At 43.9% G+C, this 27,464-nt stretch overlaps 1 protein-coding gene across 1 annotated transcript in view; it reads right to left on the bottom strand.

Moving 5' to 3' along the window:
• Positions 1 to 27,464, bottom strand: part of RNF144B (ring finger protein 144B) — a 79,996-nt gene that overhangs the window by 49,444 nt on the left and 3,088 nt on the right. The window contains exon 2 of the mRNA XM_046006448.1: positions 18,970 to 19,170. Coding sequence (XP_045862404.1) covers positions 18,970 to 19,134 — 165 coding nt within the window. The 5' untranslated portion in view covers positions 19,135 to 19,170. The remainder of the gene's footprint in view (positions 1 to 18,969; positions 19,171 to 27,464) is intronic.

Genomic DNA, 27,464 nt, shown 5'->3' with positions numbered 1-27,464 from the left:
GCATCAGGAGATTCTGCTGAACTCATTTATCACTTTCTTCAACCCCCTTCTGTGCACCTAAAGAGTCCCTATTTGAACTCTTAGGCAGCCTTTCTGACTCTCCCGGAATGCACAGAAGGAAACAAACTCCAAACTAACAAAGCCCTTCAGCCACAATGTAGGGCTATGCAAGGTAGCTGCATAAAATATAACCGATCAACCCATCCAAGTAAACACAGTGAGGAGTGCAGTACGTTCATTCTACGAGAGAATGCGCAGGGAGCACCCACGCATTTTATCCATACAAAGGAGAGATGCACGATAAGGCAAGCATACTCAACGTTTAATGTTGGATTCAGGACAGGGGAGGAATATAGATACTCATTGCTAAAAGTCTCTCAGCTTTGTTGTATGTTTGAACAGTTCCCTAACAAACCGCTGTACACATTTTTAAGCTAAAAAGAAAAAAATTTACACCATTCACCAAATCTCAGATTTTAATGTTCCTTAAAGCAAGAATCATCTATGTTGTATTTTATATAAAACCCCAATATCTGTGTTGTATTTAAGCCAGAGTTTGAATAAATTCGAGTGAAATAAAATCTTCTTAATGAAAATTAATGGCAGCAGCATTAGTGATTATCTAAATTTTTGAAAATTTTTAAGACTATATTATATAAACGAGACAAGCTAACTCATCATCAATTACATTTTTTTTTTTCTACAGGATAAAACCTACAAAGCCAGCGTGCAGAACAATGACCCAGAAGTTAAACAATAGTGATGCTGTTAGTTTCTTCAAGAGGATATTTTTCCTCTACATAGACTACTAGTTAGGAAGTATAGCACAGACATAAGCCTTAAGCCTGGAGCACCTGGATGGCTCAGTGGGTTAAGGGTCTGCCTTCAGCTCAGGTCACGATCTCAGAGTCATGGCATTAAAGCTCCCTGCTCAGCAAGGAGTCTGCTTCTCCCTCTGCCCCTCTCCCTGTTCGTGCTCTCTCTCTCTCTCAAATAAGTAAATAAAATCTTAAAAAAAAAAAAAAGACATAAGCCTTAAGCAAACTTCCTCCTTGGCTACATTTACAAAAGAGAATTTATTCGATTAAAAAAATGTGAACTCTGAAAAAGCTGGACTAACAGTGACTTGGTTGAATGTGAGCCATCTTGTAATATTCAAAATTGATTTAAATGATTTTATTCAACAAGTCCACAGCAAAATCAGAATATCTTTCTACTTATAATAGAGATGGTAACAAACTTGCCACTATCCCTCATCTCATAACTTTCCCCCAAGACTCTGTTCTTCAAAAACGGGAATGTTTTCAAAGCAGATTTCTAGAAATCAGGGAGTTTATATCAGTGGTGCTTAGTTTGACTTTAATTGCCCTCATCTAAGTCAGTCTTCCTTTTCTTTCTCTTAACAGACCCAAAGGGTTGCATATCCAAGACTGCTCTTAATGTTTTGTTAAAAGCCAACCTAGTTACTATCCTTGAATGGCCACGTTCCAAATTTTTCTTTAAGTTTTACTTATTTATTTGAGAGAGAGAGAGAGAGTGAGGGTTAGGGGAGGGGCAGAGGGAGAGGGTCTTCAAGCAGACTCCTCACTGAGCACAGAGCCTGACTCGGAGTTCGACCTCAGGACCCCAAGATCACGACCTGAGCTGAAACCAAGAGTCACCCAGGTGCTCCCAAATATTTTGAGTTAGCGCCATATTCTAGCAAATTAGACTATTAAGGCAACGATCATAAGTCAAAGCCATAAGACTAATTGTTCCAAAACGTGTCAGTGGTCACAAAAGAGACAGAGGGGGCCTGTGTATTTGAAAGCACGTGATAGGGAGCAATTCATAAGTACTTCACCTAAAGACTGCTCTGCAAGGACCCTAGACCAGGGCATCCCCCCCACCCCACGCTGCCCCCGGGATAGGCTGAAACTCACATCGATGGGCTCCACCCCCAGCATTTCTGATCTAGTAGGTGGGGCTCCAGACCTCAGTCACAGGTTCACAGCGGCTGTTTAGAGAACGACACTTGCAGAACCACTGGTCTGCAACAAAATTCCCTACACGAGAGGCCGGGGAAAGGTAGTCGATGAGGACAAGAATATCCGCCAAAATGGCTGGCTGGTTCAGCTAGAGGAGCATGTGACTCTTGATCTCTGGGTCATCGGTTTGAGTCTCCATGTTGGGTACAGTGATTACCTAAAAATAAAAATCTAAAAAAAAAAAAAAAGAATATCCGCCAAACTCCAATGGTCAGTGTGATGCGTGTCTTAATGTTCTCTCATTTCTCTTTGCAGCCACTCAGAGACGGGTATTGTCATCCTCATTTCGCACTCGAGCATGAGAAAATACTGGGATCTTTACAACTTGAAAACACTACTTTTCTTCCTTCGGAAGGTTCTCAACACCGTCAACTTTATTATTATTTTTTTAAATATTTTATTTATTTGACAGAGAGAAATCACAACTAGGCAGAGAGGCAGGCAGAGAGAGAGGAGGAAGCAGGCTCCCCGCGGAGCAGAGAGGCTGATGCGGGGCTCGATCCCAGGATCGAGATCATGACCTGAGCCAAAGGCAGAGGCTTTAACCCACTGAGCCACCCAGGCGCCCCAACACCGTCAACTTTAAAGGTCTTCCAGGCCTAGACACCATTCCATATGAAGACAATTTGTATACACATACTACCTTGGAAAAGCAGATATGATAGCTACAAGTGTTTGTTTGTTTGTTTGTTTGTTTGCTTGTTTGTTTTTTCCCATTGCAGTAAGTAAAGGTCTCTGTGCTTTGGAGCCCCCCATCCATTCATCATCCTCAGCATGCAGGAATCACTTGGAAACAAGTCTTCTTGTGAACACCAGTAACTTCCACATATGTGATGTGCTTTGGGCATGGAAGAACATCAGTCTTTGAACCTGGAGGTCAGGCCCTGAGCACTGACCTTAGTTTCAATATCTGAATCTACACTAAGCGTGCCGGGAGCTTTCAAGTGTGCAAACCAGACGCCTTGAACCCCTCAGCCCTTGGTGTCCTCAAATAATGTGCCTGAACTCACACTGTGGAAAGTTCACAGCACGCCGCTCAATCCCTTCAGTCTGGGGCTCCGGCCACAAGTGTGTTCTAATTCTATACACTCTGGTCTCTGCAAAACTTTTTGGATTTTTTGGGGGGCACCTGGGTGGCTCAGTCAGTTAAGGCTCTGCCTTCGGCTCAGGTCATGATCTAAGGTCCTGGGATCGAGCCTCACATCGGGCTCTCTGCTCAGCGGGGAGCCTGATTCTCCCTCTCCCACTCCCCCTGCTTGTGTTCCCTCTCTTGCTGTGTCTCTCTCTGTTAACTAAATAAATAAAATCTTTAAAAAAAAAAAAAACCTTTTGGATTTTTTTTGATCCATTGCTCTTTACATTTTCTTTGTTCTAACTAAGCTTTTATATACATGAAAACCAGTTGTCAGTCTTGCATTACATGGGCTCTTGTCAAACTTTAGAAACTACAGGTAGAATCATAAAAACCTAATTATGGGGCTCATTCATTGTCCATGCTAACAAATAAAATTAAGGGAGCACATACTACGCACCGGGCAGTATATTGTGTATTTCCGCAAACATTGCTCTCAATATCCAAACAACCCTATGATTTAGGAATTAAGACAATGGATCTTCAGCAAGTAACTTAATTCTGTACTGGTTTCTTTTTCTTTTTTTTGAGAGCGAGAGCGTGCATGAGAGCTGGGGTGGGGAGAAGGGAGGGGCAGAGGGAGAAGGAGAGAGAGAATCTTATGCAGGCTCCATACTCAGCATGGAGCCCAACAAGGGGGTCAGTCCCACAACCCTGAGATCATGACCTGAGCAGAAACCAAGAGTCGGATGCTTAACCCACTGTGCCATCTGGGTGCCCCTGTACTGGTCTCTTAATGTGCAAACTGGAGGCTAAGAGTAAATAGAGGGGAGAAAATTGTACTCTTGCAGTTTACATATGACATGGCAGGTACTTAAAGGCCTTGCTTGTCCTTCCTTGACTTTTTTAAATAGATGAATAAACTGAGGGTCAAAGACATTGAATAAAAAGCCTCCAGCCTACATTCATGTGGCTAATAACTCACAAAGGCTTAACCGAAAGAGTCAAACCCAAAGGACCTCCCTGCTGGGGGTGGGAAATGCTCCAAAACCACTGAAGCTTTCGGTTAACACACAGCTTATGTATTTCTATGGAAATGAGGCACTGACTGGGTCTAGCCTGATCCCAAGAGGGGCCACGCCTCTCCGAACTCCCCACCTAACCAATCCCCGATGCACTTAAACAGTCAGAAAATGGAGCTTAAGAGTTCGCTGAATTTTCTAGTTTGTAACCTCTTTGTCTTCAACGTGTCTACATTTTTTTAAAAATTTATACCTTTTGGCATTTTACTTTTTTTTATTAACATATAATGTATTATTAGCCCCAGGGGTACAGGTCTGTGGATCGTCAGCTCTCACCATAACACATACCTTCCCTAATATCCATAACCCAATGTGTCCACATTTTTATAAGTTCCTTTTCCTACATAGTAACTTCTTTTTTTTTTTTTTAAAGATTTTATTTATTTATTTGACAGAGAGAGATCACAAGCAGACAGAGAGGCAGGCAGAGAGAGAGAGAGGGAAGCAGGCTCGCCGCTGAGCAGAGAGCCCGATGCGGGACTCGATCCCAGGACCCTGAGATCATGACCTGAGCCGAAGGCAGCGGCTTAACCCACTGAGCCACCCAGGCGCCCTACATAGTAACTTCTTAATAGGGTACATAAACCTTTTGTGTGATAATGCATCTCTCCCCAACATTAGGACCAACCGTATACACGCAGTATGTTTTCATTCATTCATGTCTCCAAAATACAACATGCTTCTCTGGATAGCACCCATTTTTCTAACTTGACAGTGCTGTGGATACCAGGGTATAAAATCAGCTGAAATTGTACTAACACTGAACACACTGTGTATTTTTTAAAGATAGACTCAGGAGAGGAGTTTGTCTTGCTACAATTTGCTTCCTCTCGAAAAGAGGAAACATTGATTAAACAAAAAGATATGTTCTTTCCGCATCTCAGATTAGAGAACATAAAAAATTTGAAAATGTCCAAAGAGTCAAAGAAGGGGGCTTTTTCCTACACATTTGGTGGGGGTTGTTGACACAACAGGGAAATTTGGCAACATATCAGTACAGAATATACATACCTTCTTATTAGGCAATTCCACTGCTAGAAATTTTTTCTTTTTTTTTTTTTTTTAAAGATTTTATTTATTTGACAGACAGAGATCACAAGTAGGCAGAGAGGCAGGCAGAGAGAGAGAGAGGAGGAAGCAGGCTCCCTGCTTGAGCAGAGAGCCCGATGCGGGGGCTCGATCCCACGACCCCGAGATCATGACCCGAGCCAAAGGCAGAGGCTTTAACCCTCTGAGCCACCCAGGCACCCCTAGAAATTTTTCTTAAAATAGATACAGTTTCACATTTATACAAGTACACAAATTTTTCATTTATAATAGCAAACACCTAAAAAGGAAGGTTTGTCTATATACTCTTACACAGAAGCGTGTCCACAATACCCTAAGTAAAATTTGTAAAAGTCAAGTTAAAGAAAAATACCTATAAAGGTCCCATTTGTCTATTAAATGGTGTGTATGAATCTATATCCAACCCTGTGTTCACGTATTTGCAACAGAGGAGGAGTCTGGAAGGCGAACTGATCACACAGTTGGTACCTTGGAAGATTTTTTATTTTTGTTTTGTTTTAAAACCAGCATGAGGGCACCTGGGTGGCTCAGTCGTTAAGCGACTGCCTTTGGCTCAGGTCATGATCCTGGGGTCCTGGGATCGAGTCCCACTTTGGGCTCCTTACTTGGCAGGGAGCCTGCTTCTCCCTCTGCCTGCCTCTCCCCCTGCCTGTGTTCTCTCTCTGACAAATAAATAAATAAAATCTTTAAAAATAAATAAAGAAAAGAAAAAGAAAACCAGTATGACGGCACCTGGGCAGCTCAGTTGGTTAAGTGTCTAACTCTTGATTTCTGCTCAGGTCACGATGGCAGGATCGTGAGTTCGAGCCCTACACCAGGCTCCACACCAGGCACGGAACCTGCTTAGGATCCTTTCTCTCCCTCTCCCTCGCCTCTGCTCGTCCCTTGCTCTCTCTCCCCCTAAAAAAATAAAAATTAAAAAAAAAAAAACCCAGCACATATGATTGGGTTATTATTAAGAATAAAACTAGTCTTGGGCGCCTGGGTGGCTCAGTGGGTTAAGCCGCTGCCTTCGGCTCAGGTCATGATCTCGGGGTCCTGGGATCGAGTCCCGCATCGGGCTCTCTGCTCAGTGGGGAGCCTGCTTCCCTCTCTCTCTCTCTGCCTGCCTCTCTGTCTATTACGACCTCTCTCTGTCAAATAAATAAATAAAATCTTTAAAAAAAAAAAAAAGAACAAAACTTTAATTTTAAAAAGGAGAGAGCAAGGAAAAATGGGGCTAAAAAGAAAGAAAATGAGCACTAAAGTTTCACTCTATTTCTAATTACATTCTTTTCCCCCCACCCCCCATCCAGGTACATGAAATCAGTGACTCAGGCTTTGGCATTATGGCTGAAACCAAAGTCTGGGATGGATATCACTGCACTCTGGGTTAGCAGTGGAAGAGAAGAGAGCAATCAGCCCTGTGCCCTCGCCTTCTGCCTCGTCCCTTGGGGCCTTGGTTTGCCTACTGACTTCCCATTTCTACAGAAAAACACAGAGGAACTAAAAAGCCTGCACAGCCCGCCAGAAAGGACTTCAGATTTCGCGGAAGCATGAGCATGAGCACAGGGGCTAACGGCAGTGGCTCTCAGATTCGGGCACCGTCGCTGTCCCCGACCTCAGCACTTTAGGAAAGTGGCCATCAGGTGAATGACTGGCTTGGGACAGAGCGCTGAGTGGGCCTCAAAACATGACACCCCAACATCTGTGAGGCAAGGAAACGAGGAACTACTCCGAAATCTATGTCATGATCTTGAAAGAAGGGATATGTTTTAATGAGCGATCCCGGCCATCACTTTATGGATGGGATGAGTTCAAGCACTTCAAATAATGCCTCAGGCTAAATCGGGTGGATGAATGCTGGCAGCTGTCCCTGGGCAAGTGGGATCATTAGTGACACCTTTCTTCTAGGGCTTCTGCCCACAGTGAACTTCAAGTCAAGGATGAAATGGTTGGAGGTCAGATTGCTGGAGTGGAAGGCAATACAGGTACTTGCCTGGTTTTTTGTTGTTGTTGTTGTTTAAGATTTATTTATTTGAGAAAGAGTGAGCATAAGCAGCGGGGGAGGGACAGAAAGAGGGGGAGAAGCAGGCTCCCTGCTGAGTAAGGAGTCAGATGCTGGGCTCTATCCCAGGGCCCTGGGATCATGACCTGAGCCAAAGGCAGACGCTTAACTAACTGAGCCACCTAGGTGCCCCAAAATACAGATATCTGTATGAAATCTATATGGTTTGATTTTAATGCTAAATGCTTTCAGAGCAGAGTTGATCATTTTACACTAGGGTAGTCAATGCCACGAGGGTAAGAACCATGTTTGAGTTTTTCACCAATAAATCCCCCCAATCTAGTATTCTGCTTGCCAAAGGACTTGTTGACTTGCAATTGTCCTGATCAGGCAATGACACTCATTAGGAACTGAGCCAGTGGTATATTAAAGGAAGAAAGGAGGGAGATGCTAGAAAGAAGGAAAGACATGAGAGTGTGAGATGCGTCACGTGAGAGGCAGCAGAAGGTGATCTGGACAGACACTGTGCAACAGGACTTCGACGTCAGCCCTAAGGAATCGGATTCAAGCAGGGGCACGTGAGAGAATGACAGGAGTGGCACTGTGACAGCAACATTTTAAGAAATCAGATGTTAACATACAAATGCATAGGAAAGAGAAATTGGGACATGAAAATACCTTTCATACTCCAGACCTCAAAATGGCAGTCTGCTATAATAAATACCACATATGTGGATGAGGGGAGTGTCCTCCAAGCTCTCATCGGCCCCCCGTATTTGCTCCCTTCCAGGCCACTCTCCACTCTGTGCCAGAGTCATTCTCCCTACCCCATTCCCAAACAAAGCCTTTCGGTGGCTCCATAATGGTCATAGTGGTCATAATCCCTCTCACAATCCGTTCCAGGGACGTCTCTCAGTTCAGTTCCTTGGTACGCCACCCTGCCTTGGCTCTGTGCCTTCTCCTGTGCCCGCCCCTCCTCCCTGTGGCTCTCTTCCGGTCCACAGCCTCACCAGCACCGCCATCAAGCAACCTCCTAGTCCTCTCCTGGTCTCAGCCACCCAGGAAACCTTCCCTGACCTCCCCAACACTAGTTTGGGTGGCTTCCCTCCTGCTCCCACGGCACACTGTACGTCCCTTATCAGAGGGTCCACTTCCCACAGAAGTGAACTGGTTATGCCTATCCACACAGCACCATGGCTGGTACGTGGCCATATCAAATGGAAGAGCAGAGTCAGGATTAAGATGAGAACAGACCGGGATGCCTGGGTGGCTCGGTCGGTTAAGCATCTGCCTTCGGCTCAGGTCATGATCTCCAGGTACTGGGATCGAGTCCCTACATCGGACTCCCTGCTCAGCGGGGAGTCTGCTTCTCCCTCTGCCCCTCATCCAGCTTATGTGTGTTCTCTCTCCCTCTCAAATAAATAAATAAAATCTTTAAAAAAATATAAAAATTTTTTAAAAAGATGAAAACAGACTTGTAGGAAATTGGAATAAAGATAAAACTACAAGAGAAGAAACAGGAAAGCTCTGGTGACTCACTGGCTGGAAGGGAAAGTTCTCTCACTCTGCTCCCACCGTTGCTTGCTCTCTGCTCACAGCCTGAATGTTTGGCCAGACTATCCTATTCTGATAGGTGGTTTGAAAAATTAAACTTTGGCAAGGTATGCTGCGGGGTGGGGGGGGAAGAGTCTCCACAACACACCAACACGGATTGCCAACGTACCATCTTTTTATAACCTTCTTTGTGAAAAAGAAATTAAATCTTCTTCCATATCCCAGCACTGCCCCCCTTCCCTGATACCATATGCTTTCCGAAGAGAATATAGAAACGCCTGAAGTACTTGTTCGACCCATGATCAAAGTCAAGAATGTTGTGCAAATAAAGCTCATTCCAAAAGCTTGTGTCAACGAAAGGGGTGGAGAGGTGGGGGGTGAAGTCTGATTTATTAATATCCCCACAATGGACGGAGCACTGTGGGAAAATTTTTAATGAGTAATCTTGTCCTAACAGAAAGATCAGCGCCATTCAAATAATATAGAGCTACGTGAGTAGAATAAAAATTAAATTTCAACCAGTTTTGTTCTGGACGACGACGGACCAGCGCTAATTGGTAGAATTTATATGGAAATAGGTTTCAAATGGATATAGAAGAAAAGACAGCTTAGAATTTTAAATTCTGCAAAAGTGCCTGAGTGGCTGGGTCCTGGAACATGGTACTCTTGATTTGGGCTCAGGTCATGAGGTCAGGGTTTCGGGATCAAGCCGCAGGGCCGGCTCCCTGCTCATGGGGAGTTTGGTGGAGACTGTCTCTTTCCCTCTCCCTCTGCCCCACCCTCTGCTCGTGTGCGCACTCTCTCAAATGAATAAATATATCTTAAAAAAAAACCAAAATTTAAAATTCTGTAATTGAATAGCCAGAGTCATGGTAGGTCCACTCCTGGAGGTTTTCAGGCAAAATCTCAACGATCACACTAAAATTAGTAGAGACCTATGTCTCTACTACGCTTGCTGCATTCCAGGCACCGGATTAAATGCTTTACCCAGATTATCTATCGCAATCTTCTCTATAACCTTAGATGATTTATTATTATCCCTACATTCTATAAAAGAAGATGAAGCCGGGGCGCCTGGGTGGCTCAGTCGTTAAGCGTCCGCCTTCAGCTCAGGTCATGATCCCGGGGTTCTGGGATGGAGCCCCACATCGGGCTCCTTCCTCGGCAGGAAGCCTGCTTTCACTCTCCCACTCCCCCTGTTCATGTTCCTGCTCTTGCTGTCTATATCTCTGCGTCAAATAAAAAGAGTCAACCTGACCAGGCCATGGGATACTCAGCTATTTGGGTACAACATTATTTCTAGGTAGATCTATGAGGGTGTTTCCAGATGAGGCTGGTACGTAAATGGGTAGACAGAGGAAAGCAGACTGCATCCCCACATGGGTGAGCCTCACCCAATCAGCTGAGGGACTGACCAGAACTACAAGACAGCGAGTGGAAGGGAGCATTCATTCTCTCTGCCTGACCCCATGAGCTAAGACTCTGGTCTTCTCCTGCCCGCAGACTGGAACTTACACCAGTGGTTCTCCTGAGGCTAGTCTCTAGCTTGTAGGCAGATCAGGAGACTTCACTTCCATAACTGCTTGAGTGAGTTCTTTTTAATAAATCTCTTAATATATACACACACGGATCTGTACCTCACGCTGGAGCTATGTATATCTATCTCCAATGGATTTGTGTCTCTGAATAATCCTTATTAACACAGTGATCCCTGTAAAACGTGGTTAAATCAGGTGCCTGGGTGGCTCAGTCAGTTAAGCCTCTGCCTGCAGCTCAGGTCATGATCCCAGGGTCCTGGGATCCAGCCCCGCCTGGGGCTCCCTGCTTAGTGGGGAGCCTGCTTCTTCCTCTTCCTCTGCCCCTCCTCCTGCTTGCCATAGCTGAACGCCAAGCACAATCCCAGTTTTGGACCAACCTCCACACTGCTCCCCTCTGCCAAAAACCCTCTTTTGCGGGATACCTACACAGCCCGTTTTCCTGGTCCTCCAGGTCTCTGCCCAAGTAATCCCTTATCAGCGCGGCTTCCCTGCCCACCCAACCTGCCCCTACAGCACTCCCCGTCCCCTTCACCCTGCTCTGTTTTAACTCAGAGCCTCTATCGTCATCTGACTTCTGTATTTGCTTGTCAGTATCCGTGCTTTGCACTACGGTGTGAAGCTACCTAAAAACCGGGCTTTGATCCCACTTATACAGGGCTCCCATCCCAACTATACAGAGCACAACCAATATTTTTGTATACATGGACAAAGCCCAGGCGACCAGATTTGAGACCCAGTCTCACAGACACCGAACCAGACGGGCATCCAGAAGGAAGAGCTGCGGCAGTCACTCTGCCCGCAAAGTGTGGTCTCCTTTTGCTGCTCTTTCCTCTTGCTACATTTTACCACTTGCCTTGCCTAAGTGAGCAGCGAGCGAGAAAACGCGGATGAGATCATGGTCCTCAAAGCCAACTCCTCCCTGAGTCATCCCTACTCCATTTCTCATGCCACTGCAGTCTGCTCCCACTTCTCAGATACTATCTGTCCCCAGCAGCTCCCTTGGTGGTGGGAAAATATAGTACCAAAATTTGCATTTCAAATCAGGGACTTGCCTGGTAAATACGAAGTCATCATAGCTCCATCATCGGAACTCTTGAGTTTAAGCAGTGAGAATACTGAAGTCATTTGCGAACAGTGACACATAAACCCTCTGAAACTCTGACAATGAAGAATTCACTTTACTCCTAAGACGAACCTTACCCACCAGTGTATTTTAGTACCAGGAATCAACAGAATAAGAGAGGGCTTTAAACTGGCCGCGTTGACTTCTGTCCATTCCACAGGACTGGAAGACAGGGCAATGCAGAGAACTGGGGAATCTGAAAGCTTCAGGAAAGGCTGGCAGGTCACCACCAGAGGAGGGGACAAAAAAAATTCTGTGACCTTGCTGGCCTGGGATGCCTCATGCTTTTTTGTAGTTCCAGAGAGTTCCCAATAAAAAATACTTAAAATGATTCCAGACTATACACATCAAGCCAACCAGTTATTCTGTTACTGTATGCTTGTGGGGCAGGGGGAGCCGCTTCTAAATAAATGGTAGCTTGAGACACTTTCATCTGATCTCTTACATGCACCAGAAATGTGCTGATTTAGTCACAGCTATGATTTTTTAAGGTTTTATTTATTTTTATCATTTTTATTTTTTATTTTTTTTTAAAAAAGACTTTATTTATTTATTTGACAGAAAGAGAGAACGCAAGTAGGCAGAGAGGCAGGCAGAGAGAGAGGAGGAAGCAGGCTCCCTGCTGAGCAGAGACCCCCAATGCGGGGCTGGATCCCAGGACCTTGAGATCATGACCTGAGCTGAAGGCAGAGGCTTCAACCCACTGAGCCACCAGGCACCCCCATTTGTATTTAATTCTGGTATCATTCCGTACAGTGTTACCTTAGTTTCAGGTGTACAATACAGTGACTCACACCTCCACATACGACTCAGGGCTCACTGTGATAAGCTCCCTCCTTAATCCCCTTTATTTTACCCTCCCCCACCCGCCTCCCCTCTGGTCACTATCTGTTCTCTAGAGTTCAAGATCTGGTGTTTGCTTGGTTGCGTTTTTTGTTTTGTTTTGTTTTGTTTTCTTTAGGTTCGTCTCTTTTCTTCCTTGGTTCATAGGTTTTGTTTCTTAAATTCCACATATGAGTGAGATCCTATGGTATTTGTCTTTCTCCGGCTGACTTATTTCACTTACCATAATACTCTCTAGCTCCATCCATGTTGTTGCAAATGGCCAGACTTCATTTTTTTATGGCTGAGAGGTATTCCGTTGTTTATATACATCTGTACCCCACATTTTCTTTACCCGTTCATCTGTCAGTGGACACGGCACTGCTTCCATAGTTTGGCTATTGTAAGTAACACCTCAATAAATATAGGGTCTTGGGGTACCTGGGTGGCTCAATGGGTTAAGCCTCTGCCTTCGACTCAGGTCATGATCTGAGGGTCTTGGGATCAAGCCCTGCATCGGGCTCTCTGCGCAGCAGGGAGCCTGCTTCCTCCTCTCTCTCTCTCTCTCTCTGCCTGCCTCTCTGCCTACTTGTGATCTGTCTGTCAAATAAATAAATAAAATCTTTTAAAAATAAATAAATAAAAATAAACATAGGGTCCATATCCTTTTAAAATTAGTGTTTTCCTATTCTTTGGGTAAATATTCTCTTCTATTCACTTTTAGAGCTGTATTGTTTTTCCTCTAAGTCCTACTTCTACCTCTTGAGCTGAAGCACCCAGCCATCGGCCAATCTTTGGACAAATCCAACAGAGAAATCTCCTTCTCTATCCTAATAGCGAGCCCGTGGGTGTCTCTGAACGGGAGGAAGGCTGAAATCATCCATGTTACCATCTTTTTACAAAAGGCTAATGAGGAGGACAGTCAAGTCTTTACAGGATTTCCTTTCTCTAAAACAGTTCCTGAAACACAGAAGAGCACAGCCTACTGAGGGAACTTCGGAAAGAAAGCTAGGGACTGCCCTGGGGGCCCCACCTGATGCCCCCCACAACACTCTGGGATCGCCATGATCCTCCCCTACCTCCCTCCGCCCTCCAGGTCAGGACACTGAGGTTCAGAGATCAGTCAAAGATCTGGTCTAAAGTCACCCTCATACATGGTGGCGAAGCCTGACCCGAGCCGGGGTCTCCGTCCCTCCAAGTCTGCGTGGTTCACCTCTGGAAAGGAAACACGGACGTGGTAGTAGAAAGACAACATTCCTGCCGAAATCCTACTATAGATACCGGTTAGAATCCAGGAGAGAACCGCCACGGGTTCCCGGCTTCATCTGAAAGTTATCAGCCCGTGTGGGCGCACATGTGTGCACAAGTAACACACACAGACACACACACACACACACACATGCAGCAGCGCACGCACACACGGCAGCTCTTTCCAGACTGTAAACCTCTCCCAGGCCGTATGTGGGCTTTTCTTAAAGGTCACTCGACAGGCCCCAAGGAAAAGAAGGGCTTGGTCTAAAAAGTTTTATATTTCTTCTCACTTTTTTAAACATTGGAAAATCCATTTGGCTCAGAGAAATGAATAGTAAAAGGAGTTCTAACTACTTGGAGCCAACAAAATGTAATGGAAAAAAGGCAAGAATATGGCTGGACATTATTTTCTTTCTGCTCAGCACATCCTGTCTGTAATCTGAAAGGTAAATAGACCATGCCCAACATACCGACTCTTTTCAGGTGAAATTATCTAGGTTAGAAAAACAAGCAACTGTGTTTCCATTATTCTTTAATTCGTGGCAGACAGAAATAGCTTCCAAAATAAATCAGGGAGGCAAAAATGGCTCACCAGGGAGCAAACCCACAAATTTTCCCTCCTTTTGATAACTGACTTTTGTGACTCTTTTTTCTTCCACTTGAATTATAACGGTGTGGTATTATCTGAAAGAGTATGGTGCAAATGCCAGAAAAAGAAATTTTGAATTTTCATGTGTTGGGTTATTTGAATCCACAGGAGAGAGGGAGCGAGAGAAGAGAAGAGAGAGAGTTTCTGCATATCATTAGTTAGTAGAATAACATCCCTGAGATATTTACCCTTCAAGAACGAGTAATTATGCAACATCTCTCTCCAGAACCCCAAAATACCAACTTCTTTGGCTCCATAATGCACCTCATGATCTACAAGATCAGTCATGCTTTTAACAGCTGTGCCCTTTCTGTCCTGTATAGACTCCCTTGCTTTACACTACACTTTCTTCCATATATCAAAGCCAAGCAAACAGTCTTACAGAAACCACCCTCTGAAACAGAACTCATGAAGTTTCCTTTACCAAGAAACCAGCTACACTGATAGGCTATCCGAAGCAACACGCATCACAGTCTGCTCTCTGGACGTCATTAAATCAAGAATTACCTACACGTCAATGATTTAAAGCAGCATTCTCCAGCGCACAAATTGTGGGCAAGTTAACGGGTGTTCCACTAAAAAGGTGGTGCGGTCAAAAGGAAACGCCTCCTCAGGAGAAGTGAAACAGGATCCCCCCCCCTTTTTTTTAAGATTTTATTTATTTGACAGAGAGATCACAAGTAGGCAGAGAGGCAGGTAGAGAGAGAGAAGGAAGCAGGCTCCCTGCTGAGCAGAGAGACCGATGCGGGGCTTGATGCCAGGACCCTGGGATCATGACCTGAGCTAAAGGCAGAGGCTTAACCCACTGAGCCACCCAGGTGCCCCACTTTTCCTTTAACTAGATTTCACAGAGCCTCTCGAGTGCCTTACTTCTCTTCCAAGAAAAGGAAGAGAGAACATACCAGTTTCCGAGCTAATCTGGGCTTACTCCAGCCGAGGATTGCCTCTGTTCCACAAAACTGGAGGGCCACAGAACACACGAGGGGTGGGGGCACCTACGTCAAGGCCAGATCTCGCCAAAGATAGGGACCCCAACCACTGGTCCAGTCAGTCCACATCTATCCATGCTGCTTTCCCAGGGCACTCTGATCTTAGAAACAAAGAATTTAAGTTCACAGCAACCTGGTCAGGGATCTTCTTAGGGAAAGAGCTTTATTAAATCGATGAACGTACACTGGATCCAGCAAGAGGACCATTCTATTTGGTCAGCCTCCTAATGAGGAGGGGAGGGAGAACGGTCTCAACAAAACTATTTTAAAGACACAACTTGCCCAAGATGTCCCTCCCAGCCAATAATTAGGAGATGTCATCCAATCATATTTAAAGCTGGAAATTACTAGTAGATATCTATTTTAAAATGTCACAATGGGTCCCTGGGTGGCTCAGTCAGTTAATCATCTGCCTTTGGCTCAGGGCATGGCATGGAGCCCCCAAGTAGGGCTCCCTGCTCAGCAGGGAGTCTGCTTCTCTCTTCCCTCTGCCCCTCCCCCCTGCTCATGCTGTCTGTGTGTATGTGTCTCTCTCTCAAATAAATATATAAAATCTTCAAAAAGCAAAATCATAAATTTCTTTTCAGTCTTGAAAACACAAAACACCCTTGGCATCTTTAATATCAATATTTAATATCTAGTATTTAAGTGCAAACTAAAATCCGGGGGATCAGATGCATCCTCTAATCGCTTTTTAAAAGAAGAAATGAAAGGTCTAAACGATAAAAGTTAAGAGTAGTATTTCAGGTGAGCCTGATGTCAATGGCAAATTTACAGTCACTAATGTAATCAAGTACGTGCAGGTTACCAGTTTGGTAGATCACAGGGAATGGGGCAAAGGAAGCCAGGGAAGGTTAATGTTTATAGGTGCAGAAAGTTCCAGACTTGGAGGGATATCAAAAACACCAAGCCATTTGACTTTCTGGTTTGGAGCACTCACTCCCCAGCAATGAGGAAGTAGGGTCACAGATGACAGAATAATCCAATTGTCCTAACTCCTACGTCCAATTGCCAAAGGAGAACCGAGAAGCCCTTGTGTTGTTTTTAACCGGGAACTGAGAGCTCTTGCAACTAGAACTGTGATGCGATTAGATACCACGTCCCCAGATGTGCAGATGCTCGTGCCCAAACTGGAACCCTGAACTGCTGAGTCTCGTCACAAAAACTCAATTCCAGATACTGCTTTTTCAACATCAGTCACCGTGAGACAAAAATTTCCATCCTGCCTTGACCCAAATGTTGCTTCTGACTCATTTGTTTCAAGGATTAGGCAAGGGTCCGAAACACAGGTGCGCAAGTCAGAGAAACAACCCCTCGGAACACAGCCGTCGGCGGCAAAGCGAGTCCAAAGGAAACTGAAGCCACCCCTGGATGACAAGGTCACTTCCTTAAGCAACACAGGCCGAGGAGAAGAGGAAGAGCCAGCACAGATGTCCCTGAGGCCTCGTCCTGACAGCTGACTGGACATGCAATCCCCAGCCGCACTCCAGCTCCCTCGGCCGGCCGTACTCCTTCCCGCAGCCCATGACCCCATCCTGTAGAACTCGCTCGTTTATTATGTTTATGGTTTATCGTACAACTGCCAAGGACCTCTGCTGGGTTTTGTTTCTTAAACTGGTCAGTCCCAGTGCCTAGAACAGTTCCTGGGACCTGCTAGGGCTCCGTGGGGACTGAATGTTTAATGGAAAAGGATTCCGACTCGCTGTCATCTTTGGATGGGAGACCTAAGGGAAGGATTTTAATCTCTTTCTTCCATTTTACCTAAGAATAATCCCAAGGCTTCTCCCCACCTGAACTCTCAATCTCCCCCCAAATTTTTAATTGATATACATGAGCTTGAGAACACATCTCATTGATTAACTGAACTAAGCGAAAAGAGAGAGCAAAATTTATTTCACCTTAATTATGTGCTTCCCCCCCCGCAAAGATATGCTTGGTAAACATGCCTCTCGATAGACGATTCTACTTCCCTAATGATTCCTTTCTTCTTACTCCCCTTGATACAAGCGCTGGTCACTGTAACTGAGCAATTCAATTTCCTTCTCAAGTCAGGGCACTAAAGCCACATTTGTCTGGTGATTATTATACTTTGATATAATAAACATTAACAGTCTGCCGCTACAAGGCCCACCAAAGCAAAGATAAATGGTAAATATTGGAACTCGGGCAGCACGCGTCCTGGATGGGTCTTACCCATCCTCAGTTTAAAAGTGCAGCTGAGGGGCGCCTGGGTGGCTCAGTGGGTTAAAGCCTCTGCCTTCGGCTCGGGTCATGGTCCCAGGATCCTGGGATCAAGCCCCGCCTCGGGCTCTCTGGTGGGCGGGGAGCTCTCTCTTTCTGCCTGCTTCTCTGCCTGCTTGTGATCTTTCTCTGTCAAATAAATAAATAAATAAATAAAATCTTAAAAAAAAAAAAAGAAGTGCAGTTGATTCAAACACAAACAGGAGAGAGGCAGGTAACATAAGCAGAGGAGGGGGCCCGGGTGGCTCAGTCGGTTGAGCACCCGAGTCTTGGTTTCGGCGCCAGTCATGATCTCATGGGTCATGGCACTGAGGCCTGTGTTGGGCTCTGTGCTGGGCATGGGGTCTGTTTGGAGTTCTCTCCCTCTGTCTCTCTCCCCACTCATGTGCTTGCTTGCTCGCTCTCTCTCTCTCTCTTTAAAATAAATAAAAATAAATCTTTAAAAAATACAACAGAGATACAAATTGATGATTATGATTGATAAATATACATTAACAGAGGAAAGCTCATCTATTTCTGGGCCTATCAACATAGGCCCAGAGTCGCTATATCGTACCACTTTTTCATTTTCTCATGAAATTTCCCAGTTGGGGATCCAAACAAAAATGTGGTGAGCTTGGTCCACGAGCATCAGTTTGCAAATCTGCTTAAAGCCTCAGCTCAGAGATCACTGCCCCCAGGATGTCCCTCCATCCCCCCACGTGTGTGAGACCTTCCTCTGGTAGGCTGAGCTTGCCCGGATTCCACTAAACAGATACGGCTCCTTCGATGTGTCCCTCTTCCCTGTGGGAACCATCTCCTTCACCGCTACGTTCCCAACATCCCACAGCATCCCTGGCATACAGGAGGAGCTCAAAAGATGTTTAATAAATGAAAATTTGAATAAGACCACCTGGGTTCACACTTCCTGCAGCCACTTTGAATCCGTCGGTCTGTCTCCCGTCTACACACCTTAACCAACCAACCTTCAGGGATCCGTGCGATCAGGTCACACACATTGATACCAAGTGTCAGAGTAAAAGAAACAAGCCCACCCCGGAGAGCTACAGGCTTCTCCTGTTCATGACAAATAAGCACCATCTGGCATATTGTGAAAATAGGGGAGAAGAAAGAATCTGACTTTGTCATAACAAAGTCAAAGAATTAGAGCTCATGGGCTTTGTAGGCGATAGCAAGTCTACAAAAGAAAATTCAGGAATTTGCTACCTGCTTTCTCCATCGTTCAAAATAACTGGCAGACACCTTTCAGGTGGTAGTTAATGAAGACATGTTAGGAATATTTCTCTTTTGTTCCTTGCCTCATCCTTTAAGAACAGATTGTTTCTTTAACCAATAATTACATTTCACACATACATTATCCTTCGTCTCCAAACCAGAAAATCTCAGATCTACCATTCAAGAAAGTGCTTGGAGACAGACCCAAAGGTGGATGAGCTCTCCCACCCAGGGGCCTGTTGTCGCAAACCCTGGCGCCCCAGAAAGCCACGGAGGCCGACCCTGTCCTTTCATGGCTCTCCCCTTCCGTATTTTCTCACGCTCGCGACGAAAGCATCAGGGAAGACTTACCGCTGTGCAGAAGAGGCAGCGGCATTCCTGGAGTGTGGTCATCTTGTCCAGGGGTTGTTCACACAGGCACAGCTTGCAAGTGACAAGGGGGGCCGGAGCCAGCTCTCCCGCCGCCGGATTTTCGGTGGTCATGGTGAGGTACTGCGTCCTCCCACCTGAGCCCATCAGCCTCTCCTCTGCGGTCTCCAGTCTCCTCAATCCCTACAGGAAGGTCCAAGGCAGAAAATACTTTATTCATTCATACAGCGGTTGTTTAGGCAACACATCCGGGCTCCACCATGGCAAACCTTCCCACTCCATACCGTCTAGGCACACGGCAAAGGCAATTCTGAGTACCGTGGGCTCCAGGACTTGCCACCTTAACAAGGTGTTCCTGGCATCCTAACATTTACAGGGACCTCTCCATCCTGCCTCCTCTCATGTAAATTACAGGGATGAGAAGACCACAAGGAACACACACCCCGTTTAGGAGTTGCATGGCTACAATCCAACAGATTAAGAAGAAGGACACTTGAAAATAGGATGTGACTCAAAAAAATTACACAAAGAATTACCATATGATCCAACAATTCTACTTCTCGGTATATGCCCAAGAGAGCGGAAACCGGGATGCAGACAGATCCTTGCACACCAAGGCTCCTAGCACCACTGTTCACAACAATCAAAAGGTGGAAACAATGGAAATGCCCATCAAGAGATGAGCGGATACCCAAAGGGCGATAGGAACATTCGATGGAATGTTATTCAGCCTTAAAAGGGAATGAGACTCTGACACACGCTCCAGTACGGATGGACCTTGAAGACATCGCGCTAAGTGAAATAAGCCAGACCCGAAAGGGCAGATATTGTGTGATGCCATCAATGTGAGGTACCCAGCAAGTCGAATTCACAGAGACAGAAGCAGAAAGGTGGGACTTGGGGGTGGGGGGTGGGCATGGAGAGTTACATTTCATGGGTACAGAGTTTCTGTCTGGAATGACGACAGAGCTCTACAAACGGATCGCGTGAAGGTGGCACAAGACTATGCGTGTGCTTCGTGTCGCCGAATGACACACTTCAAATGACGGAAATGGTAAATTTTACGTTATGTCTACTTTAAACCCCACAGGGCATCAGTATTAATTGTGTTCTTTCACATAAGTCATTTCACTTCAACTTTTGCAACCATGAGGATTATTTTATAGGTGAACTGAGGTCCTGAGAAGTTAAATAATCTGCCACAGTTCTCAGAGCCTGGATACAGCAGAGCAAAATTCAAACCTCCACCTTCTGAGACCGAGCCCAGTGCCTGGTCCATTACCCCAGAGCTGCCTCGCAAGTGGGTATTACATGGAGGGGTGGAATGGGGAGAGAGAGAAGGAAGAAGGGGTAAGGAAAGAAGGGGGAAAAAAGAGAGAGAGAGACAAAAAGCCCATGACTACAAGTACCATTAGGTCACTGAAACTGTACAGAGCAAAATCTATCTTCAAACATGGATGACTATAGAAAGGATTTTTCTACAATGAAAAATAAAAAGTAGAACAGAAGCCCCTTCACGTGTTTTATTCAGATGATCTTTAAAAGCGGCAAAATAATCATGAAAATATTCTATAGTTGGATCATATCAGAAAGCCCCATGTTCTAATTAAAGAGAAGCAAAGTCCTACAGTTCTTACTATTTTAAAAGACTATGGCCAATTCTAAGAAATTTGGCCACAAAAATCATTGTAAACAGCCTCTCTCCCTAAGAGAACCAGACTCTTTTTGTCCCAATTTTTGAGCAAAAGAAATGATATGTTCAGGATTTGTTACAGAGCCCCACAATGGCTTACGTCTCAACATATAGGTTCAAAAGTACAAAAACAAGAGAGAGAAAACCAAATTGGATGCGATGGAAGGGGAAAAAAAAACCTATGAGATCTAACTGCACTATCTTAATGTCATACCAGAAAGAATCAAGAGTTACTGACTCTAATAACCTGAAATACTCAAGGTTTTTCACCTATTCCTTGAGCAGTAGTAGACTAGATTAAAAATAAATTTGAATAGAAAACTAATCAATGATCAGCTTCTGTAATATTTTGGAAAGGCTCAATAAGGTCTGAGACATTTACTATTAACTATTAATGAGCTATCATCCAAGAGCAAATCAACATGCCTATCAAATTCAGTATTTTGAAGTCAAAAAAAAAATCTCACTTTAGGGTCAAAAATGAGTGATTTTGCCTCTCTCCTCTTCCCAGTTTATGCACAGACAACTACCACCTGTCTGTTTCTGCAAGACATCCCAGTTCCAAAACGAGGATATTATCAATCTCCCCCAACTGCGGTCTTCACATTTCTATTTTCCCAACACAGCGCATACAACATATTCTGACTATCTTTGCCCAAAAAAAAGAGAAATCCCAAGTCAAACATCAAGAAGACACATAGTCAGTACACTTCTCAGATGAGCACTGAGTAATGCATAGAATTGTTGAATTACTGTAGCATACACCTGAAAGTAATAGAATGCTGCATTTTAACTACACTGGAATTAAAATGTTAAAACTTAATACAATTTTAGAAGAAGTCGGAGGAGGGGGAGGGGGAAGAAGAAGAAGGAAGGGGGAGGGGAAGGAGCAGAAGGAAGGAGGAGGAAGAAGGGGGAAGAAGGAGGAAGGAGGGAAAAGAAGGGAGAAGAAGGAGGAAGAAGAAAGGTAGCCAGTAAATGCTTCCTGAGTCGGGAAGATGGGAATGACACAGGCCCAGCCACCCAACACCACAAATGTCAATTACACGAAGAGCCCATCCAGAGGAAGCAGTTATGAATAGGTAAATCCTGTTATTCTAACCTAGCAGGAGATCTAGGTATTCTTCAACAGAGTCAATTATTTCTTACAGTCTCAACCTATATTATTTTTTATTTTTTTTAATTTTTAATGTAATCTCTACTCCCAATGTGAGGTTCGAACTCATGACCCCAAGACCTCTAAGAGGTGCATGCTACCTACCGAGGCTATCTGCCAAGCCAGCCAGGTGCCTCCATCTTATTTTTTTAGAAAGAGACATAGGACACTTGAGAAATGAAGACGTAACTGACTACTTCTTAGATTATCTCTTAGAAGTAATCTTTTGAAGGCAGAACTAGAAATTGTGTTTACTGTGGATACCTAAAACATAATTTTATCTCTTGCCATAGACACATTAAGGGTTCGCTCCTTCCTTTGTGGTTACAAGTCAAACTTATAAAAATATAAAAATATCTATCACCTCCAAAAGCTTCCTCCTGCCCCCTTTATGTATCATTACTTGTGTGCGTATATATTTAAGAGCACTTCACAGAAGATCTACTCTCCTAACAAATGTTTAAGTATACAACAGAGCACTGTTAAATAAAGGCATTACGCTGTTCCCCAGGCATATATTTATCTTCTAACTCATCAAATTGTCTACGTTAAATATGTACATCTTCTTGTCTGTCAATCATACTTCAATAAAGTGATTTAATATATATATGCAACTGTTTAAAGTATATTTTATATATGAAAATATTTTTATGACAAAAGCCTCTTCCAAAGCAGAAACCTGTCTTGTTAAAACAACAACAACAAAAATTCCAAGCATTCCAAACAAGGCGGCGCTTGGAACTGAGACAAGGAAGGAGGTCACATATTTCATCTCTCTGAGATAGGAGCAATCCAAAATGATTCTTCAAAAAGAAGTGATTTATTTTTCTGTACACCATAAACACCGATTTCATTCAAACACTTGAAGCAATGGAATTTTACAGAAACACCATCTTAAGTAAACTGCCACCACAGCAAGAAGATGAGGGGGACCAGGGCTGGTGGAAGCAGTCCTGGGAGCCCTGGGCCGGGTCCCCTGGACCTTTCCCTCCAGGCACCAACACAGAAGCTGAAGGCGTTGCCAGGCACAGTTGGAAAACCAGCTTCTTGGTTTTTCACTCTGGGCAAAATCAATAAGGAGAGTTTTACAAGTGAATGACACACAGGGAGTGCTTCATAAAGAAAAAAAGAGCATCAGACGAGAAATCCTTTCCCCAGGGATGCCTGGGTGGCTCAGTTAGTGAAGCATCTGCCTTCAGCTCAGGTCATGATCCCAGGGTCCTTCCAGGCTCCCAGCTCAGCGGGGAGTCTGCTTCTCCCTTTGCCTGCTGCTCCCCTGCTTGTGCTAGCTTTCTGCCTCTCTTTCATGCTCTCTCTCTCTGACAAATAAATAAATAAAATATTTAAAAAAAAAAAAAGGAAATTCTTTCCTCATTGAGTCATTACACATAGAGTTCTTCAAGCAATCATCAGGAGAATCCCAACGCTCCCTCCCTCGAGATGTTGGTGAATGGCGCCCAGGTGTCCTAGCAGCCTTCCATTTGTCTTACTGGGATTCCCCAGTCTCTGACATGCAACCACCAACAGCAGAAACTCACCAGCCCACCCAAACCACCAGCACAAGGCATGAACCTCAGAGAGGGTGTCCAGAGGGAGGGGACCACACCCTTGCAGCTCCTAACCCTTTCAGAGGACTACGCCTTCACAGGTACAGGGACAACCCACACCCACTTCCCTCCAGGTTCCAAGAAATTCTTCCATGAAGACAGCCGGTAATCCCTTCTCACTAGCTTGCCCAACTTGTTCTGCCTCATACCTCATGTTTTACCTAAAATAAGAAAGTGACTTGAATGCTCCACACCCCCTTCCCCTTTGTTTTGAAACAGTAACAATTATAATTGCTTTTATAATTGTTACAACCGGGACCAAGCCGCTATTAGGTGTCAAGAACCCAATGAGAAAAGAATTTTGGCAAAGCACCCAAGGGGTATGGGGGGGGGGGGGCGGAAGCTGACAGCCTCCTTTAGGTTTGAACTTTTTGACTGGGGTGTGGCGAGGGTGGATTTCACCCAAACTGTGTAAGTATCACTTGCTGAAATACAAGCAGCCCCATAACAGGGCAGATGGGTTGGGCAATGCGAGCAAAGAAAGCCCCTCTAAAACATCTGATTTTGCACCAAATTACCAAGAATAGGGAACCAGCAGTTCCAGTTAGCCTGATTGTCTCCGGTACTATAAAGTGTTCATTATGTGAATAGCGAGTACGATCTGATAGGAAAGAACAGAAAAGTCACTTTTCCCCTCATGTGTTTTCGTTAGAACTGCCAAGGAAAGGAGTACTTCACAAACCATGCTGGGAGCACAGGATGTATAAGGAATTTTCATATTCCACTGACGGCCTGAAAAAGCAATCTGCTCCAAAAACGGAGAGGGTAGGAGAGCCAACATTCAAAGTATTTTTAAGTAATGTAGTTTACGCCTGTTTCACTACCCAAAATCACAGCAATTATTCTATTGCACAAAAAGATAATGCAGTTGGAAGGGATAAGGTTTCACCAGGATACTTACCTAGTTGTTCAGGAATTTTTACACCATTCAGCAAAAACTGCAAAATTTAAATAAATGCATAAAGCACAATTAAAGAGACTAAGAAAAAAAAACTTAAAAAAAATAGAGAGACTAAGAGGAGAAAGTGAACAAAATGAAATCAACTGGATATTACTGATGTAACAGAATAGTTATGTGAAAAGCCTGTTGATCTGTGCTGAGGTCTTAATTCTAAACTATGCTATAAAGATACAAAGATATATAAGATTTACTCAAGATCAAGGGATAAAACAGAAGAAAGACACAAGAATATTCTCAAAATGTTTACTGCCCATGTAGGACACTGAGTCATTCCTGTGAGGTAGTTGGAATAAAAGATATGAATGCATGACTCAGGGAGAGCTAACAAAAGGAAAAGTTTTCAGGATGCGTAGGTGGTGGGGAAGGCAAAGCTGAAGTGTTGCCTTTATATAATAGAGATTTTCTCAGGAAGCCCGTGCTCTAACAGAACAGAAAGATCCAGCCATCCCAAGATCCCATCTCTGCCTTGTTAGCTCTCCCCGCACCAACTGAGAATGACATGTCAGGCAACCAGATTCTACTCAACCAAATCTGAAAATTAGTATTGTGTTGACCTTAGCACTTCTGCCCAATACAATTATTTGTTTCACTGATAGTCCATGTCCTTTATAGAAGCTATTCATGACTCAAATAGTACTGACTGAGTCTAGTGAAGTGCTGGCCCTCATCAGCCAATCCTAAATACAGTCTGGAGTGGAAGGTAGACCAGTTGGCTGGTGGAGCAGCCGCAGGCAATGGGTATTAGTGTTTTGTTGAGGCAAGGACTTAAGGTAGACCTCCATAGTGGCCAGTGCTGGGATCCTCCTCTTTAACTCACTCTCTGCTTTAACTCACTCTCTGGTCATTCAAGGACTAGAGCAGCCAGTACAAATCCAGTAATATCAGAAAAACAAATATTTTATATCTATTTAATTATTTTTTAAAAGAATAATGCTCGACACCCATGAGTAGATGCCCAGCATCACATTTAGGATGCTTTGTCATTATTTGCAAAACACTGATTAGACGCTATTCTCTAGTACAAAAAAATCTAAGAAATACTTAATTCTTAGATGTGATGGAAGAAAATATTCGCCTACGTGGGCCTTGTGAGGTCGCAGTGTTATTGTACAAGGCTGTTTACCGCTGTGCCTCATGTGATAGGAGAGGGGACCCCAGTTTTCCTTTCCCCTCTGCTTTTCAGCCTCATTCAGAGGAAACCAGAAAAGTGCAACAATACTCCAGTCTGTAATTCCTTAGCTTTAACATCTTCATCTCAACAGTTACCAGGATGCAAATAAGACTATAAATGTGTAACCTGGAGACGGCTATCCTCTAAAAATGGAACGGACATGCAAATGTATCCCTATTAACTATCACACAGATAAATAGGACAGATACTCCTTTAGGAGGAGCTTCTTAAATATTAGCAAGTATTCTTAAATATTAGCAAGACTAAACAGTCTCTTTGCTATTTGAAATTAGGTTCTGTATAGTCTGGTACAGCTATGGATAAGATCTAATTTTCTTCCAGCTTTAGTAAGATATAATTGAGATAGAACGCTGTGTAAACTTAAGGGATACAATGTAACAATCATACATATGTGTGTGTATATACATATCTGTCTATACATGTTTCAAAATGATTACCATGATAAGGTTAGTTAACACATTCATCCCCTCAGACACTTAAAAATTTTTTTACAGTGAGAATAAAAAGATTCGATTTTTTTTTCCTACAAAATATATAGGATTTGTGGAGATAATGACCAACAAAGTAGATGACATTGTGAAAAGTTCATTCTCTAAGTCCTACAGAGGACAGGCATCTCGGATGGCAAATTTTAACATCTACAAAATGCTGATCCTTCTAAAAAGTGCATTTCTTTTTTTCTCTCACCTTCTTTCCGTGTTCTCATTGCCACTGTAGGGAAAGGCCCAAGGGGAGAAAATCCATTCCTGGCTTTTCTAACAATAAAAACTTATCAAAGGAGGTAGGAGGGAATATGAGACTAAGAGCTCAATGATATTTTTGGCATTGTAATTTCAGTCATCATGGTAGCTCTCTCCTTGAAACCACTGTGCCCTGCCCACCCCATTTTTTAATCAATGGTTCCCTTGCCTCCCACAATTATTCATAGAGCCCTGCTGAATAATTTTCTTCCCCCTGCCTGGCATAACAACAAAGCTCCCAGAAGCAGGAAGGAACGCCACTTAAAGGCAGGTCAGACAATGATGTAATTAACAGATCAAGGAGAAGTGTTATTTTAGAAAGTCCCATAGAGCAAGAGATGGGCTGATTTCTTGGGTCAACACATTACCAGGAAACTACAGTGGCTAAAGCACAAATAGCTAAATCCAAATGTTTTCTCCAAATGAACAAAAATGCATGTATGTATTATCCTGGAAAGTTAAAAGTTTCATACAGAAATTTTAATGAGATATAAATTTAAAACGGTTTGGGAGAGGACTCCCTTCCATCCCACACTAAGCAAAGGGGCAGCATGTGTATTTTTGTGTGCCTTTGCCAAAGCAGTTTCTTTAAAAAAAAAAAAATCAATAATGTAGGAAACCAAGTCAATCCACAAAGAACTGAATTCCACGCTTTGGATGATAGGAATGTAAGGTGGTTAAATCCAGACCCTGCTTACAAAGAGTAAACTAGTAGAAGAGGCTGTCAACAGATAGTTTCATACATAATGATACATAAGATAATTTGTGGTTTTATAGCTTCAGCCATAAGTCCAGCAAAGAGACAAATGAGAGATGTCTTGTTCTATCTTCCCCCAAAGACAAAGAACCAGTTGATTAAAGGCCTGAGACTCAAACTCATGACTGCAGAGAAACTAGAAACCAGTAAGACATGGATCTCAAAGCACATTCTTTAACAGATACTAAAAGCCACGAGATCTATAGCCTCCTCAGCTGCAAATAAAAGAAGTCTATTTCACTGATGATGTTGTGTTTTTCAGTCCAAGGACAGAGGCCTCGTCATATGAGAAGTTTCTCATTCCGTGTTGCAAAACGTTGACTGCTTCTCCTCTTTTCGATGTATTATATTAATCTTCCGTGTTTTAATAA

Source organism: Meles meles, chromosome 5 (assembly GCF_922984935.1).
Source record: "Meles meles chromosome 5, mMelMel3.1 paternal haplotype, whole genome shotgun sequence".
NCBI classification, from domain to species: domain Eukaryota; kingdom Metazoa; phylum Chordata; class Mammalia; order Carnivora; family Mustelidae; genus Meles; species Meles meles.
The sequence above is the reverse complement of the archived record's forward strand: the minus strand, read 5'-3'. Positions and strand labels throughout refer to the sequence as shown.